Source organism: Pomacea canaliculata, linkage group LG1 (genome assembly GCF_003073045.1).
Source record: "Pomacea canaliculata isolate SZHN2017 linkage group LG1, ASM307304v1, whole genome shotgun sequence".
Taxonomy (NCBI): Eukaryota; Metazoa; Mollusca; class Gastropoda; order Architaenioglossa; family Ampullariidae; genus Pomacea; species Pomacea canaliculata.
The window spans coordinates 1,089,571-1,107,972 of NC_037590.1; the positions used below are offsets into that span (position 1 = coordinate 1,089,571).

Sequence of the window (18,402 nt, forward strand, 5' to 3'; positions counted from 1 at the left end):
TTATAGTTTGTTAATAAAATTTTAAGCGAATAAGTGTATGCTAGTCGTTAGCATATTTATTAAGAGTATAGTATAATTATTTGTGAAAGCTATTGTCAAATCCAGCTGCTGCAGGCACAGAGTTAATGATGCCTCCCTGACGGCCACAAGTGATGGCGGAAAGTTCCGGTGACATGAATCAGTAAACAGAAACCACAGCTATTGATGTTTCCAGTGTGTCTTAGTAATATATTTACCAGAAACCTATCATCATGAGCTCCGTTGACTTAAAAAATCAAGGTAATAGATTGTTTGCTGCCAGGAAATATGAAGATGCAATACAGTGCTACACAAAAGCAATTGTAAGTGGTGTCTGTGCAGAAACAAAATATTACATGTAGTTATGACTAAATATTCATCGATACATTGATTGGGGAGAACTATAAATAAATTCGTTTCCGTGTACTTTGGATAGAAGATAGTGATAGGCAGATAGAAAAAACGTGTAATTGCTTTTTGTTTTGTTTTTTTTCAAATGAACATCAATGATGTATTCTAGTGTAGATATCCCTGTGCTTTTTTTTTTTTAATTGTTGACGAAATTTTCCAGAAATCGAAAAAAAGCGGTCATTGAATATTCCATGCTAGCAGGTGCCTTATCTGTAAAACTGTGTGTTCGAGCTCACATGTGTGTACATGAGCACACGTTAGCAAATGCCTGCAAATATTTCAACACTATGATTAAAACATTGTTCTGCTGTTACTACTGTATTACTCGTGATTTTTTTTTAACGTTACAGCCATGAACTTACATGTTAATACATGTTTATACTATTGATACCCATGCATGAAAGGTTAATTACATACTCTAGAACAGGGATGCACAACCTACGGCCCGCGGGCCATATCCGGCCCGCGACTCGGTGCCATCCGGCCTGCGAAACTTCTGCCCACAGTGCAGGAAATTGGCATGTTAGTAATAAAAGAAGACATACAAAAAACGAAAAAAAAAAAAGGAAAGAAGTATTTATCCCCACGTAGGGGCGTCTCTCAATCTTTTTTTCGATGGACGAACATGTCGATTCAGTGCTCCGACTTGGTGTCTCTACGATGAGGCCGGAGATTCAGAAGTTGGTTTCGGGAAAACAACTTCAAATATCCCACTAATTACTACATAATTAATGGAAAGTACAACTTGTTTCTAATAAAAAATGAAGTGAAGTGGCCCGCGACACGGCTGTCTGAAATGGATCTGGCCCGCGACACGGCTGTCCGAAATGGATATGGCCCGCAGGCCGAAAAAGGTTGGGCATCACTGCTCTAGAACATATTTTGGCTCCATGATATATAGTATTTTCCCTCCATTCAGACAAAAAACCCAGCTACTCCAACATACTACACCAATCGTGCATTATGTTACCTGAAGTTGCGTAGCTGGGAGCTTGCAGTGCAAGACTGTCATCATGCCTTGGACTTAGACAGATCCTTGGTCAAGGGTCACTTCTTCCTGGGCCAGGCAATGGTTGAGAAGGGCATGTATGATGAGGCAATCACACATCTTATGAAAGGTCGTAAATTTTTCCCCCAGTGTCTAATGTTTGTAAAGGGCATTTTAAATTAATGTGACATGTATGCAAGAAGAAAGGAACATTCTGACCTGTTTACAGTGATGAGAACAATACTGAATGTGTATTTGTGGACTTTCCTCCCACCACTTTTGTTTGTTCAAATCTTATTTAGCTTTTCTAATATTAACACTATCTCAATTACTTATCATGCAAAAACTACACTTCCATAGAAATAAACATATGAGCACGTGTGAAAACTGTATCTCAGTGCATAAAATGCAGTGTAGTTCATTTTTAGATGTGTCAAAGTAGACATGACATCAGACATTTAAAGACTGCGAAGTATAAGCTGACATTAACTTTCAGTTTTGTCATGCTTTCAGCCCATGATCTTGCAAAAGAGCAAAAACTGAATTTTGGAGACGAGGTAACTGGTGCACTGCGGCTCGCTAAAAAGCGACGATGGAATATGATTGAAGAGAAGCGAATTCAACAAGAGATTGCTCTCCAATCTTACTTGAATAAACTTGTCAGTGAAGAGAGAGAGAGGTAAGGAAAGGTACAGCAGCAGTGTAGTGGGTAATTTTCTTGATTTATTTATTTTGTAAGATATGCATGGTCCAAGAGGTAACATTTTAGTTTGTTCGGTATATGAAGGTTCTTTCTGAATCAAATTCTTCACAAAGTGGCTGTGTTGTCTCGGTCATCTGTTAAGCTTAGTTTTTCCTCTCCTTTTCTCTTTTTATTAACAAATACAAAATTAATCTTATAACTTTTTAATGGCCCCCTTTTCCCCCTGTAAAGAAAACCGTATAACATAATATAGCAGCATATTTATTTTCTTACAATATATCACAGATGTGCCTTATGCCACAAGGTGTATCTCTGATAGATGTTATATTATCTGAATGTTATTTAAATAGTTTTTTTAATAGCATTTTCTAATAAACGGAATTTATTCGTTTGATATAAATATTTATTATGTATACAGTCCAAACTTTGTTTAAAATATAATCTTATGTGGGCTACTAGAATGAGTTCTATGCTCCACTGGGGGTGATAAGGAATAAAAAGAAGAATAAGTTCTGAAGCCAGTTATGTGCTTAAAGGCCTAATTCCCCCCCACCCTCAACCTTTCTCCAACAAGAAGGGTTCAACACAAGGGTGAGAGGTGAGATACTTGTGGGGCCAGATGGAGGCAAATCATATCGCATGACTTCTAGAATAGCAAGTGTTGCATGTACTTCTCACCCCCTCAGCTAGCTCCAACCATTCTTTCCCAACTAAAGTAAAAGTTCAATCTTTTTTCAGTAACAAGTTACTCAGCTGCATGCTGCAGAAAGCAGAAAATCCTTACAATTGTATAAAACATGTTGAGTTTGTTCACAAAGCTATTTTAGTATAAATGTTACAACCATCAGAAACAACAGTCTCTATGGATGTAAATTGTAGATCAGTAAATTTGTAGACTTTGTAATGGTGAAAGTTATTTTTGTAATTATATTGAGATACCTCTTTTTTTTTGTGTTTGCACTTCCAGGCAAATTGAAGCTGTGAAAAAGGGAGGTCATGACAAAGATACCACACAGGAAACTGAGCGAATAGAATATGACCATGTAAGTTGTTTGTACCTGATTAATACTAACTTTAAATTATACCTCAGTAGCTGTTTGGCTTTGAAGTGTCTGCTCTTCTTTTTTTCTCTTTTGTAAATGTCAGTTCGGGGTAAGTTGTTTCTACAGTTAGTTGTAAAGGATGTTAACCTGACATTTGTTTTTCAATCACGCACAACTGAGAACAAGTTGACAGTGTTGAATGGCAAGATATTTAGATTTTCTATTTGGACCTGATGTACCCTCATTTTGTTTTCACATTATTCAGGCGGGATGAACAGAGCTCAGTGTTACTTTTTTTTTTCTAATTTCAGGACCTGCGACTAAAAGAGATCAATGAATTATTTGCACAACTTGATGAAAGGAGGCGGGTAAGTTGGGGAGTTCATGACCCATGCTTTCCTTTAGACTGCTCATTCACATCCTATCAGTTCATTAACCTTGTTAATTTTCTTTCTCCCACAGAAACGAGAAGTGCCTGACAACCTTTGTGGGCGAATCAGTTTTGAAATCATGCGTGAACCTGTGATCACTCCAAGTGGGATTACATATGACAAAAAAGACATTATTGAGCATTTACAGGTTTGTATTATTGTGTTTGAATGACATTTAATTTACAGATTTTTGTGTTTCACGTAGTGTTTAGGATAGCATATTTTTTTAAACAATTATGTTAGTAGTGAAGGTCTACAAATTCTATAAATAGTTGTTTGTAGTCTCAGGCAGCACTTACAGTCTAGAATTACATGTAGTTTGTAGCAGCCTCCATCTGGTGAGAATACTGTTCTATGGTTTATAAGTAATAATAACAATAACAAAGTAATAAAATAAATGAGATCAAGAAAAGGCACAGAAAGACATTCAGAAGGAGAGTGCATTCAGGTCATAAAACGGGAGGGACTTTCCAATCTGTAAAAATCTAGTTTATTTTGGGTTTTTTCCCGTTTCAGGAGAGGTAGAATTATAGTTTTGTAAATGATCCAATAGTAGACGTTTATCTCTTGAGCTATTTCACTGTTTACTGAATAATGTTGTTGCAAAACAAAATGATACAGAGAAGTCTGTGAAAAAGATCCAATTGACAAACATAGATAAGGAGTTGTGGCACAGAAGAAAGAAGCCAGGAAACAAGCTCAAGACGGACAATAACATGCAGATCCAAGTAGACATGTATGACATAAAGACAAGAACATGTAGATCCAATCAGACATGCCTGACCTAAAGATAATTTTGTGTGGCGGCCTAACATTATCTAAACAGCTTAACTCCTTGCAGCTTACTTGTCCACATAGAGTTTAAAAAAAAATTCTGAGCAAGAAACCCTGAAGTGTAAAGAATAGCAGTAAGTTAAAAATCTCTTTCTCTGTGCAAAGAGCAAGATGAGGATGCAATCTGGAGCCATCTTTAGCATAAGTGGGGTTAATTAACAAATCAGTCGGCAGTGATCCTTGTAGCCTCTTTTAATGAGTTGTTACAACCCTTTCTGAAGCAAGGACATGACTTCCTGTTTGCCAGAGAGTTGGTCACTTTGATCCAGTGACAAGAATGGACCTAACCCAAGATCAGCTGATACCCAACCTAGCCATGAAGGAGGTCATTGACAACTTTTTAGAGGCAAACCCTTGGGCTGAGGACTACTGATTTCAGCTTCAAGCATCAGTATTCATGATGTCGCCTTTTCTCACTGCTGCCTTATCCCATTCCACACTGTGGTAGCTACAGAGCCTGTGGTGTGATCTCATGGTCATGGCTCATAGGTCATAGTGAAGTCTTTTTATTGTAAGATACACAGTAAGCACATTTCTTAGTATCAAAAAAGGTCTGGGTTGTTGGAACTATGTTTTCTGTGCTCAATTGTTATAGGTCAGAATAAAGGTCTTTGTAAATCTTCAACCCAGTACTTTCTATTAATTGTCATGGTAGTATTATGACATGTTTGTGTGGCTAATGTGTTTAGCACGTGGACAGCAAAGGCATGCAAGCAAGACTGTGTTAGGAGTGCGTGTAGTAAGACTCAGCCAATGCCATCTTGACGTCCTATATAGTGTGGCTGTTTCATAGTCTCCTTTATTTATTTAAATAGATTCCTTGCTTAGAACTAGCATGCAAAGCTGTGACAAGCAAATAATAAAAACATGCTTTTTCTAGTAACATGCTGTGATGATCCAAAGGAAATAGGATGTGTATATCTGCTTAAAGCATAGATGGCCTAAGACCCTGAGTTCATGTGTCCTTTGTCGAAGTGATTATAAGGATTAGCATTTACAAGAAGTGTTGACTGTGTGGATATGTGTTGTATGCCTTTGTGCATACATTTTATATTGGCATGATATGATGCATGGAAGAGACATCAGAACTAATCACTAGACTAAATCTTCTGTGTTGTTGGCCTTGAACATTCTAATAATTCTTTCTTTTCTTTCTGTTGTTGCTTTTTTATCTGTTATATTTTTAATTCTTGCAAGTTGTCATTTATCTGTTTCCATTTAAACTAAGAGGGAATGAGGCTGGCTTATATCTTTAAATGTTTACTTAAATTGTAGAGCTAGTTGCAACTTTGTACACAATAGAAATGTGATTCATACAGAAAAAACACAAAGACAACAGATGACACCAAGTATTAAATCGTAATTCACTTTGTGTGTTGTTTGTAGTTTGGAAATTACATTCAGGTGAGTATTTTTGTATTGTCATAGAAAGTAACAGACATGATAATGCAGTAGAAGGGTGGTATTGACCATATTTTGGATAATATTTTCTGTGTGGTGTAAAATGTATTTTGACAGCAACATCTTTGTGAGACACTGTGTAGATCTAGGTGTTCCCTCAGCTGCTTTTTCTTTGTTGCACAGAAGTCCTGCAGTTTTACAAAATAATAGTTATTTGCAACTGCTTTTACACAATTTTTTTCTTCCAATATTTTCAACTTTTTTATGCAAGAGTTTTTTTAATTGAACTTGTAACAATGTGTTTTTCTCAGAGGGTTTTTCCTATTGTATACAAGTTATCTTTCAGTGGCAAGTAGTGTGCTGCTTGTTTGTAAATAATAGTATTAATACATTACATCTTTTCCAGGAGTGCCATAATATAATAAGAATTTGATAATCTTACATGAATCTGAAACCTCAATTAATGAGCAGTTTGCTGCTTTTATTACCGTGGAGAGCTTTGTCTGCAGGAGTTGGGTCTCTCAATATGGAGCTTAGTTTGTTAACACTTCTCAGTGCGGGTCGCAGGTTCAATGTTGGTCTGCAGCTCGGGATTTCTCTACAGATATGAGATTTGTTTGCAGTAGTGAGTGAGCTTGTTTAGCTCAACATAAAATCACTGAGCGATATTTTGAGTTTGGTTCACTTACGTGCAATCACTGGGGTGCGTAAGTAGTGCCCTTGAAGATGATGATTTGGCAGCATTCTCCGAACTTCTCTTCCCCTACATTCCAGCCAGACACCTGCGCGCTTCGCCTGCTCCGTCTCCTCACTATTGCTGTCATCAGAACAACCTGCGGTCACAGGAGTTTCAGTTACTGTGCAGCAAAACAGTAGAACTCTCTCCTTCATATGTCGCCGCTACCCACCCATTGAATATTGTATAATGTCACGAAAACCAATATCATTTGACATGTTACGCTAACAGTGCAGCAGAATCCTACTTCCTTTTTCAACTCGCTCCCTTTTTTTCTTTGGTTGCTACTTGTCTTCCTCTGATGAATCACACTCATATCTCTTGTTACCCGATTCCTTTTTTCGTTTTCTGTTTTTTTATTAGGTCTTAGTAATTTTGTTCACCGGGTCGTCAGTTCTTCATGAGTGTCGGTGTTTTGTCCCACGCTAAGAGCACGCTCCATACGAGTGTGAGTATGCGCTGTACAAATCACATTTTTTATTGTTATGAGCACAACAGGACAGAGAGGCGCAGAAGGCTGGTATCGAAGAATCTGAGTATTTGGGAGACAAAGACAAAACCTTTAATCATCGGGGGTGAACGGAAGGTTGAAGAGACTGTGCACACCTAGATCGCAGTCAGTCTGGGGCATGTGAACATTGTTTCCCTGTCATCATTTTGCTTTGAACGGAGAAGTAAAATGTTTTCGTTTTGTGCATGCTCACTTTCGTATTTGGGTGGTAGGGAGTTAGTATTTTCGTATTCAAGAGTGAATGGCAGTGGCGGGCAGAGGTGTTTGTGTACACGCTGTAGGTGTGTTTGTAACGAGTCCTACAAGGAGCCGAGTCACTTTGGTCAGATTGGTGAATGTGTGTGAAGTGAACAGCTAGAGATTGGTGTTGTCACCTTGCATCCCTCTCACGCCGTTTGTAGATGTTTTATTAATGGTTAATAAAGGTGAGGGAAGTCTGCTGTGTGGTGTCAGTGATGTTGTAACAATACTGAAAGGCACGACATTGCCTTCCTCGCCCAGGGTTTATACAGACTAACAGGGTTTTTGTGGAGAAGTCAGGAGCGTTGACAGTTTATCCATAAGGTGTGGAACAGTCATGACATTTGGGAAGGCTATCGTACTACAAATAGTTTTGTCGACTACACAGTACGGCGAGAAAATCTATCATCTAGACAACATTGTCAACCACAAGGTGTCAATAAATAGTTCTGTAAAGAGACCCATTGAAGAACAGTCAGTAATGTCAGCGACTTGAGAGGTGCACGAGACGGAATGTCGTATTCCATTGATTGTATTTTTCATTTATTGCGAGATGCAGGTCTGTTGACAAAAACAGAGAAGGATGCGGGTACAATGAAGTTGCATTGGACCAGGCGTTGCCATGTGTTTGTTTACACACACTTGACCTGCATCGTTCCTGGGCACGCGCAGCCTCCCTCAGAGACCTTAGCTCGCACCGTGTCCCCCTTAGAGAAGCGGCTGTGTTTGTGGGGTTGTCTGGCAACAGCTGCCGCGCATCGCTGAACACGGGTGGGCGGGCTGACCTGCACAGCACTGCAAGGTTTGACATCGAATGATCGTCGCCCTTCGACAACAGCGCGGCACAACACACACCTTGTTTACCCTCCCGTGTTAACTACCCTACCGTGTTCTCCCTGAGTCACCACACCTAAGGTGCAGATAAACATGGTAACCGGCGCCGCATGAAAAGTGAGATTATCCCCGACAAAGTTAAAACTAGGTAGGAAGCACAACCATCTGAGCCATACCATTCAAGAGAAAAGCGAGCAAACTGGAACAAATGCAGAGATGCAGCAAATAAAACAAACTAATGCAATTCAAAATCACATCAACACCACCGCGGAAGACGTGAGGCTGTTTCCTGTTTCCTCATCTACAACACCAGCTGAATTTTCTTTTACACAACTTTATTGACTTAAAAAAGGCATATGGAGGTGTGTGGCATGTGATGAGAAAATCGACATCAAGGGCTCAATCGTGCGTTCATGACGCGCTTATAGAGCTCCGCGCTTCTAACGAGATGTGGGAAACTTTCCACACACTAAGAGCAGACCTGGGCAAGAGGCGACCCGTCCTGTCTCTGACCGGCCGCCGCCAGTATTAGATATAGCATACTATACAGTATGGGTAAAGCTGAGTTTAACTATTTTAGTCCGGCCCTAAAACCATCTCATGTTCTCATGCGCCCTTGGGAATTATTGCCACCTGCTCAAAGTGACCTCTCGTGCATCACCGTCGTTCATCTTAAAGACAAAATGGTGTACCTCTTTCCTTCTCGTAAGTCACTTCAAACGTGTTCTCCACGAGAGGTTAAAGACCCATGGATGGTTTTGTGTCTTTGCAAGATGTCGTAGATTTGTACTGGATATAAACCTAGACTGTAAAAATTTCAGCCTCAAATACTTCAAAATTTCGCTGGCAAAGTGCCATTCTAAATTTGTGCGTAGCAGTTGTTAGTAACACTAGTAGAGCGATGTCAAGTTCCGATAATCTACTGTCCATTCTCTCTCTCTCTGATTGGTTGATCTGCGGGCAATGTGACTGTGCACAACGTGACGAATACATGGTGGGTGAAGTACGTGATACACTACTTATCAAGCGTCGTGATCGCAGGTACGGTCGTAGTGGATTATGTTAATGCTTGGGAGGCTAAAAATTTAAGGTTAGTTTTATATCTACTGACATCTGAAAACAAACGGCAAACTGTTCAGGTGGATCTCTAACAACACAGACGTCAGGACAGTAAGGGCAAGCGGAAACACCGAAGTTTCCTTCTTGCACCTTCTTTCTTTGCCAACATTTGGGATTTGTTGAAAATATTTGGATGTGAGTTTAAGCCAAATAGACAAATTTTGCACCCATGTAACGTCTTTAGAGATGAGGTGTGACGCCTTTTCTCTCAAACACTCTAACCGCACAGCTGAAGTGCTGACAGGTTTCACTGTATCAACCCACTTACTTATTTACGGTTCCAAGATCCTGCTTTCTTGAAAATTTCATGGCCTTGATTGACTCATTAGGATTATGGATTGGTTATTATTCATTCAAGAATTAGAAAATGTTTTGGTTTCGCCGTCAATAGTCGGAGGGCAAGTGCCTGAGATTCCATTCGAGACTTTAATGGTGTGCCTGATTTGCTCAAACTGCAGCGAGCGTGTGTTTTGACAACAGTTTCAGTATCTTGTCAACTGTGGTGAACCTGTCCACAGCAACATCCAATAGCCGTAAGGTACAGGCTTCAAATGCCGACTGGCATTTTTGAATTAGATGATACAAGCACAACTCAACAATTTAGATAAAGTGAATGGATATAATTTAAAATATAACATTCATCACAGCATGAAGCAGCAAACACGTGAATGAAACTGGGGGTCTGGCACACGTGACAGAGAGGAGGAAGAAATAAGTAATATTGTATCTTATTTATTTTAGCCGTAAGTACTCACCTAAGGTAAGTCGACACGGAATCTTCGACCACATGCACACACACAAACGTGCCTAAACACAATACAATTAAATTAGCTGATTAGAGACGATTGGGTGTGCCTACTTGTCTATCAGCTTCTGGAGAAGGTATTGTACTGACAGAAACACACTGACACAGATACACCAACACTGACACCCACACTTGACACATCCACACAGGTCGTGCAAGACAACCTGTACTATGCCCGCGCCTGTTCCCTTGGCGGCGGTTCTGGCCAGCTCTCCGTATCAGTGGCGGTCTGTACTTACATGACCATTGAAATACATCTGTTAGCTCATTTAGAGAAGGCTTGGTGTGCTGAGGTGTCCTAGGTTCTCATTATCAGCTACTGACTAATGCAAATTCAACACACGTACTGACACACAGATGCACACTGACACACACATGCCACTGAAAACACTAACACACACAAATAGACAACAAGACCAAAAAGTGTTCAGTCAAACTAAACATTGGTTTTTCAGTAATCAGCCCCGGACAGACTTTATTCACACAGAAGTATGGTTGTTATATTGTAACCCCTTTAAACCCCAAACTGTGTAAATATAAATATGTACAGTATATTACGATGTTTAAGTTTCCTGTTTGTCCATTTTACCTCGCGACATTGAGAAAGTGTTCATTGTTTCTGCAAAAGCAGATGTAGCCGTATCTTTAAAACAATGAACAAACGCTGTTGGTATGTGGGGACATATAGGAACTCGATCTCGTTCAAAACATTACAGAAAGTGAGCTCTCACTCGGTCCACCTGTAGGAGCCTGTTTTCAATCTATAATATTCAATTTGGCCACTAGGCATCAGCAGTGATGGTGTTAGGTGGACAGTCTATCTATGAGACTGTGCTGACTGCTTGATGTACAATGTAGTATCTCGGACAGTTTCCTTGCTTCCGGTAAGTGAATGTCTGTCCATGCGGGACACTTTTCTTTGAACTTTGTGGGATGTAACCACATTAAAGCGAAAAATTTGTCCTCGATGAGTCCTCACAAATTGGTGAAAAGTAACGATTTTACATCATTATGAGCTCACATTTGCATAGACATTGCCGAGTGCGCTGACTCTGATGTGCTCAATCAAATAGAAGCATCTCCGTCTTCAATGTATTGCTTCTCACTGCATGACGAGACTGCACAGCACCACATCAATCCCCATCACAGACACAGAAAGACGGTAACCTGGTGGACATTCGGATATTCAATGTCTTCCTTGTCCTCATATAACAGAAAAGAGGTTTTCTAAGCAGTCGCGGTTTCGTCTGCTAGTGTGGAACATTTAGTCTCACAATTTATTAACTTTGCGAAGATCATCCCAGAGTTGAAGTAGGCTTTGTACAGCAGTTTTCCATCCACTCATACATGTAGTTCGCGAAGTGTTGACAGCATTCGGAAAACTGTTCGTGCAAGAACTGTCTGTGATCTGACTTTTCCGAGATATCATCACGCATATATATAGTGTGGCTGCTAAACTTGCTAAATTGTTGATCAATGCATCACAGAAGCAGTCACTGAGGCTCTTCGATAACATAACGTTATTAACGTGAACGAGGTCGGCGCAAGGCTATGGTGCGCCCTAACCACCACCACCACACCACCACCCACCCGACCACCAACCACCCACCTCGCCTCCCAAAAGAGAAGCTTTTATCAACAGAATATTGGAATAATTATACATTTAGGCTTAACTCCATTTTAATCCACACTTAACTCAAAATTTTAACAATAAACCTATGTTTACATATTACTATTTATGTCCACAGACAATAATGCCATTCTATTCGTATACAACGATTTTTGGTGACGAATGAATATTATAACCTAGATGAATGTACATCAAGTGTAATATTCCTTCTTTCCACACAAGCTCACCCACTCAGGTTTTTCCCTTGCCTTCCCGGCTACAGACCTCACCAAGCGTGACTGTCACGTGCTAAAGACCAGAGACAGAGCTGGCAGGGATCCGCTCCAGTCCTTTCAATCGTTCTCTTCTCTCTTCTCTCTTTCTCATTTTACTGACAACTATCAAGTGTCACCGCACCCAGGCCTTTGATGTGTTTAAGTAGGAAACTGGTTTTTTTTTTTTGCACCTTTGTCCATCCTGCTAATCTGATCCCACCGGGTGACATATTTATTGCTATATCCTGTCCACCGAACACCTCGGCAGGTACTTTCAATGGTTCTCTTCTCTATTACAAAAGAACCAACAAGTAAAACCGCACTGACTATATGTTTGCTGCTAAACAAATAGTACAAAAGTGGTTTTCTACAAGAGCTCATTATGAATTTACGACCAGAAGTGTCAAAAAAAGGGATGAATAAAATTAAACCTTTTTTTTTAGAGAATTTGTTCTCTGTCACATCGATTGCACCCTGATGCAGACAAGCAACCGCAGCACCTTTCTCTGATGATATTCTGCTGTTTGGTCTAAAACTCAAGCTACAACAGCTTCTAGCATCTACAGTTCTACACCACCTAATGGCAGAGCCCCTTTCCAAGAGTACGTTGCACCTGACAGGTGGTCGGGCGGCAACACAAAGTCGTAAAGGTGTCAGTCCTGGTGTCCAGGTGCTGCCCACACACATTCCACTTCTGGCTCATAGTCCGGCCTGATAGAGTTTGTTGAAAACTAGAGAAGCCTGTAGTCTGTAGGTCTTAATACACATTACTCTTAATACCAACCTCAAATACTCTGTCAATAGAGCAAAACAACAAGCTATCAGTTCACATTGTATGCAAACAGACGACTCTTAGATATTAAAAAATAAACGTTACAATTTGACAAATAAATATAATGATACTTTAATTAAACTGAAAACTATAATTAAATTGACAAATTAATAAAGAAAGTGACGACCATGAGTCACAACAGTGATTACAAAACTACAGGTGGTCAGATCTTCTCCCCAGCAGTGTCACCGCTGTACTCAGCTCTAAGGTCAGAGGTCAGTGTTGTTGTCCCAGAACTCATCTTCAGTGTTTCCTATGAATAGGTGTGGAACTTCTTCCGACTGAGGCTAGAAGAGAGAAGGGTGAGGCTGGCATGTGTTCCCATCCGTCCTAGGGATCCACCCCGACCAGCCCCTTCTCCGTCCACCAACGCCCCTTCTTACTCTCCTCCCTCTACCTCCCTGGGTTAGCTGGTCATTGCAAATGCGCCCCCAGATGATTGTGTCTGTCACAAACCTGTTGAGATGTATTTTTTAAAATGTTTTTTTTAATTAGTAAAAGTAATTGTTCGGGTGAGGTGGTAAAGACAGCTATCACTGAGGCTGTTAGTGTCAACAGTCTGAGGCGTGCCGCGCCATACGAGGATGGCCGGCCGGTCTTTGTGTTAATTAAGTTCTGTTGATAGGTTGTTTGGTGGTTACTTTGAACAAAGGAAAGAGTGTGATAGTGTGTTGGATGTGTGTGGTTTGATTGGGGTTTTTCCTTGACGGGAGCGGGGAGAAGGGAGGAGTTTTCTTGGTGTTGTCAGTGCGTCCGGAGCGGACTGTTTTTGTTTGTAACCAGTCTTGACGGACTTGGTGTTGTTGTACAAATCCTGACCAGATTTGTATTGTGTGTGTACAAGTCCTGACCAGACTTGGATTGTGTGTACAAGTCCTGACCAGACTTGGATTGTGTGTACAAGTCCTGACCAGACTTGTATTGTGTTGTACAAGTCCTGACCAGATTTGGATTATGTGTACAAGTCCTGACCAGACTTGAATTGTGTGTACAAGTCCTGAACCGACTTGAAGTACCATACTTGTTTGTACTTTTGTGAGCATTGAACCTGTTGAGTTTTACTGTGGATTTTTTTTCTTGTGAGTTTTCTTGTGAGGTTTTCTTGTGAGGTTTTCTTGTGAGGTTTTCTTGTGGATTTACTTTTGGATTTTCTTGTGGATTTTCTTGTGGATTTTCTTTGGGATATAACTTCAATCAAGAAGAAGTGGAAACTTTGTGTACTTTTCATGTTGATATATGGTGTATCTTAGAAGCGGAAACAGTGTGCCGTTTCAAGTGGAGACTTTGAGAGAAACTGGACGAGAGGATTGAATACTTTTGAAACTGTTGGAAGAAACGTGTGTACGAATTGTGGGGTTGGAAAATTAGGAATCGTTTTGTATTGTGTTTATTTATTTTTTTTGTTTTCTTCTTTTATTTTGATTTTTAAATTATATTATATATTTTTTTTTAAATTTAAATTGTTGTCTGTGTTTTTATTTATTATGTTCCTCGTCTGAAAGGCGCTGTAGAGTGCACGTGACAGTGTCCCTGTAATACACGGACTGAGACTCTAGCGTGTTTACTAGCAGAGGACTGGTGTCCTACAGATGTCCTTATACGAAAATTATATTTTTCCTAACATGATTCATCTTTTTTTAAAAACAAAATCAGTCCATTTAAGCTCCCCCTCCCTGCCTGCTCCAGGCCTCGCACGACCACCGATACTCGTTTCAGAGGAGCGCCGCCGCGTTCACATCCCGGTCAGCGCGGCTTTACTTTCCTGCCACTTGTTATCCTCCCTGCTTCAAGCTCCCATAGAGCAGTGGTGGATGTTGTTATCCTCTTTGTGTGAAGCTCTCATAATAGTGATGGCTCTTGGTATCCTCTTTGTGTCAAGCTCTCAGATAACAGTGGTGGCTGCTGGTATCATCCGTGCACCCCGCCCCCCCACACACACACAGACACACACACGCGCGCGTGTCTTGCGCAAGCTGACGTTTGCGATCTATAGCACACGACCTTCACCTCGCCTGGCAGCCCAATGGGGTGGGTTTCCGCCCGGGTGGTAGCCAGTACATAACACCACGACGGTGTGACCCGGCAACTGTCTGCCAGGCGGCCAACGACGACCTCAGCAGCTAACATTTGTCACCATGTCGGCTTTGAAGGCCCTCCTCGGCGACACGGTGCAGGGCAAACACGGGCCTGTCGACGTCCAGACGTTTGCCGAGGACGGTTACGTGGTGGGTGAGTGGCTCATGGGGATAGTTACACTTTACAGTGTCTGCTGCTCGTGTTTTCCTGTGTTTACGTTTACATGTGTTAAATGATCATGTTACATGACATGCAAATAGTATAGTGGCATCATCTTTGGCGCTGACATGACTGTCACACAAGTCGCATCAGACAGTGACAGTGAAGATACAGGCAGGATGTAGACAAGAGATCAGAGAATCAAGTCCACACTTGCTGACTCACCTACACCCGCCATCTAAAGCAGGAAGAGTGCTGAGAGGCAAATGGTGGGTAGAGCAGACAGCGGTGAACAGTTCAGAAAGTCGACAGTTAATCCAGCAAAGTGACAGCCGGTCGACATGGCTTGGAGATCGTTAGATGATGAAGACAACAACAATGGCAAGAGAGGAAAACAGTCCACAACAGCTGCAGACCAACTAAAAGCACACATCAACAGAAACATCAAACTGGAGGAAAAGCTAAGGGCACTACAAGAGGGAGGGGGCGGGAGAGACTAGGCAGTAAGGCCACGGGACATCGATCTGTTATATTCATACATGTTCACGTGTATTGTATGTCGATAGGTTTGTGTATGTCTACATACATCTCTTTGTCCTTATCTCTAACAGAGCCAGGGAGAGTGAGAGAAGACAAAGAACAGGAGTAGCAACATTGTTGTGACTGAATATATGTAATAGTCACATACAACAGTATAGCACATTGTTTACAGTGTAGCACATTGTTGTGACTAAATATTAGTCACATACAACAGTGTAGCACATTGTTTACAGTGTAGCACATTGTTGTGACTAAATATTACTCACATACAACAGTGTAGCACATTTCTGTGCGCGTACTCACATACAACAGTGTAGCACATTGTTGTGACTGAATACTACTCACATACAACAGTGTAGCACATTGTTTAGTGTAGCACATTGTTGTGACGAATATTACCCACATACAACAGTGTAGCCAGACTCAGAAAGCTGCCGGCAGTAGATGATGATTCAGCAACTGTTATCTCTGAGACTGTATGGAAGTGTGTTACAGGGTTAAGACCTCTTGCAAACACCTATCTTATTTTTTACATCTTATAATTACAGCCACCCTACAGATCACACAGTGACTAGCCCCCTAGAGATTGGACTTACAATACCAGCGGCATACCTACCCCGACCCTCCATCCAGCACCAAACGACAAAGCCCGGTCACTAAATGCACTAACCAGAAATGAGTCAAACGCATTCATTGAGTACAGAACTGGGGTTCACAGGAAAAAAATCAGATCGGGATCAACCAACCACCCACCCAAGGGATATAAACCCAAGGGGTATAAACTTACCCTCCCAGCTCCCTGAGGGACGGTATTTGGTGTACTCCGGGTGCGGCAAGCAGGTGTTAAACTCAGGTTTTCAGCGAGCTGAAACTTTTCGTTGAATTTAAATTTACGATGTGAAGAAAGTGCACATCACTGACCATTACAGAAAACTGTATCTAAATACATCATTGTGTGCGCTACACCTTGTAGCAAGATGTCCGCCACTCGCAACCTCCATAACCTTGTCTGACTACGCCCACACACTACCTCCATCTCCTTTCATCCCTTCACACCCACATCACCGATGATAACTTCATTCTACTCGTGCAGGCCTCTACTTCTCGGCCCACTGGTGTCCCCCGTGCCGCGGGTTCACACCCAAGCTGGCGGAGTGTTACAAAGCCTGTAAAGCGGCCGGAAAGAAGTTCGAGGTCGTCTTCCTCAGCTCCGACCGTGACCAGCAGAGCTTTGACGACTACTACAGCGAGATGCCCTGGCTGACTGTGGGCTTCGGCTCAGATGTCAAGGTAAGGTGTAGTGACGTCAGGGTAAGGTGTAGTGACGTCAGGGTAAGGTGTAGTGACGTCAAGGTAAGGTGTAGTGATGTCAAGGTAAGGTGTAGTGACGTCAAGGTAAGGTGTAGTGATGTCAAGGTAAGGTATAGTGACGTCAAGGTAAGGTGTAGTGATGTCAAGGTAAGGTATAGTGACGTCAAGGTAAGGTGTAGTGATGTCAAGGTAAGGTGTAGTGACGTCAGGGTAAGGTGTAGTGACGTTAAGGTAAGGTGTAGTGACGTCAAGGTCCGCAAGGCCACATTTATGCGACGAGTTGGACAGAGAGACTGTGTGAGGTGGACAGACTTATTATGGAATTAGTAGTCGAATGAGTGTACTTACTTCAGACAGGGAAATCACTTACTTTTTCCCTATGCTGTTGATTTTGAAATTGTTTTTATGTTGACAGACCACTCTTGGCGAGAAATACGGTCTGCGGGGTATCCCCACCCTGATTCTTGTTGATGGCCTCACAGGGGAGACGATCGCTTCCGACGGCCGCCAGAAGATTGATGCCGATCCTGACGGAAATAACTTCCCCTGGCGATAAGACCTGCTAGTCATTGCCTAGGCGGAGAGTTAGCACTGATGTTAGAAATTAAGAAAAAGTTGTTGTTTATTGAAGTCAAATCTCTTGTCGTTAAGTAGATCTCTTATATTCTTTAAATAGAGCGTGACGTGGTCTGTCACTCTGCAGACACCAGCGAGAATTGAACTCGTAGGTAGAGCACAGCTTTGTCAACACGTCAAAGATAATAAAGACTCTTGTCACAAATACCTAGTCAGTAAACTGTACGTGTACATATAGGATTATTTATTTTGAACAATGTGTGTGTGTGTGAGAGAGAGAGAGCGAGAGCATAGGTTTTCATTTTGCTTGTGTATACATGTATTTACTGTATCATCCAGTCATCCCTTGACTGGTATAGCAGCTGACAAAAGGTTACTTAAAGATGTTACCTTCTTCAGCTGTACTCCGTTCTTATATATTTTACTTAGTGCTTTTCTCCACTCTATATATCAGTGCTGGTCTCCATTTCATAAGCTTTCTCACTGTGTCCGTCTGCCGGCAAGGTTAAGACAAGATAATACTTTATTTATCCCAGAGGGTCATGCAGATGGTTGTTGGTGCCCACCATCAGACCAATGTCGTCTGCTAAGCGTAGGTAACGTGGGGGCCGCCCACCGATGGAAGTGTGATAGTCGTGTTTCTCGAATAATGCTGGCCAGGAAGTTGAACCGTACAAGCAATAGGAGGTTGAGTGTCTGCCCGTCTCGCCGTATCTTCTCTTTCCTAATCTTTCTCCTTCTGCCCAGTGACGCAGCACAAAATGAATTGCTTTTTTGAGATTAAACCTTTAAACAATGACGCCACTTAAAATGAAATATTCGGCACCAAAGTTTAAAATGTTGATGCTGAGACCACACCTAAGCTCATACCACGCCTATACCAGACATCAAATTGAATTCATACGGAAACGACAGACAGTGTGACTATACAAAGAAAGCACACTTTATGT

The 18,402-nt window shown here is 41.4% G+C and overlaps 2 protein-coding genes across 2 annotated transcripts; both read left to right on the forward strand.

Annotated features, from left to right (window-relative positions):
* The first annotated feature begins 125 nt into the window (after positions 1-125).
* Positions 126-5,798, forward strand: LOC112561997 (STIP1 homology and U box-containing protein 1-like). Its single transcript, XM_025234921.1, has 7 exons — positions 126-341; positions 1,349-1,547; positions 1,931-2,096; positions 3,088-3,163; positions 3,475-3,531; positions 3,626-3,742; positions 4,676-5,798. The coding sequence occupies exons 1-7, from the start codon at positions 252-254 to the stop codon at positions 4,799-4,801; spliced, it is 831 nt and encodes a 276-aa protein (XP_025090706.1). The 5' UTR covers positions 126-251; the 3' UTR covers positions 4,802-5,798.
* A 9,059-nt stretch (positions 5,799-14,857) lies between these two features.
* LOC112572598 (tryparedoxin-like) lies at positions 14,858-17,657 on the forward strand. Its single transcript, XM_025252345.1, has 3 exons — positions 14,858-15,019; positions 16,659-16,855; positions 17,292-17,657. Exons 1-3 carry the CDS (start codon positions 14,926-14,928, stop codon positions 17,430-17,432), a joined length of 432 nt encoding a protein of 143 aa, XP_025108130.1. The 5' UTR covers positions 14,858-14,925; the 3' UTR covers positions 17,433-17,657.
* Positions 17,658-18,402: the final 745 nt, after the last annotated feature.

Excerpts from the sequence above, each read along its gene's own strand:
- LOC112572598 (XM_025252345.1), top strand. The coding sequence starts at position 14,926 with ATGTCGGCTTTGAAGGCCCTCCTCGGCGACACGGTGCAGGGCAAACAC. Across the intron at positions 15,020-16,658 it reads CGAGGACGGTTACGTGGTGG|GCCTCTACTTCTCGGCCCAC; the intron begins GTGAGTGGCTCA and ends CTACTCGTGCAG. Across the intron at positions 16,856-17,291 it reads GCTTCGGCTCAGATGTCAAG|ACCACTCTTGGCGAGAAATA; the intron begins GTAAGGTGTAGT and ends TTATGTTGACAG.
- LOC112561997 (XM_025234921.1), top strand. The coding sequence starts at position 252 with ATGAGCTCCGTTGACTTAAAAAATCAAGGTAATAGATTGTTTGCTGCC. Across the intron at positions 342-1,348 it reads AGTGCTACACAAAAGCAATT|ACAAAAAACCCAGCTACTCC; the intron begins GTAAGTGGTGTC and ends CCCTCCATTCAG. Across the intron at positions 1,548-1,930 it reads AATCACACATCTTATGAAAG|CCCATGATCTTGCAAAAGAG; the intron begins GTCGTAAATTTT and ends TCATGCTTTCAG.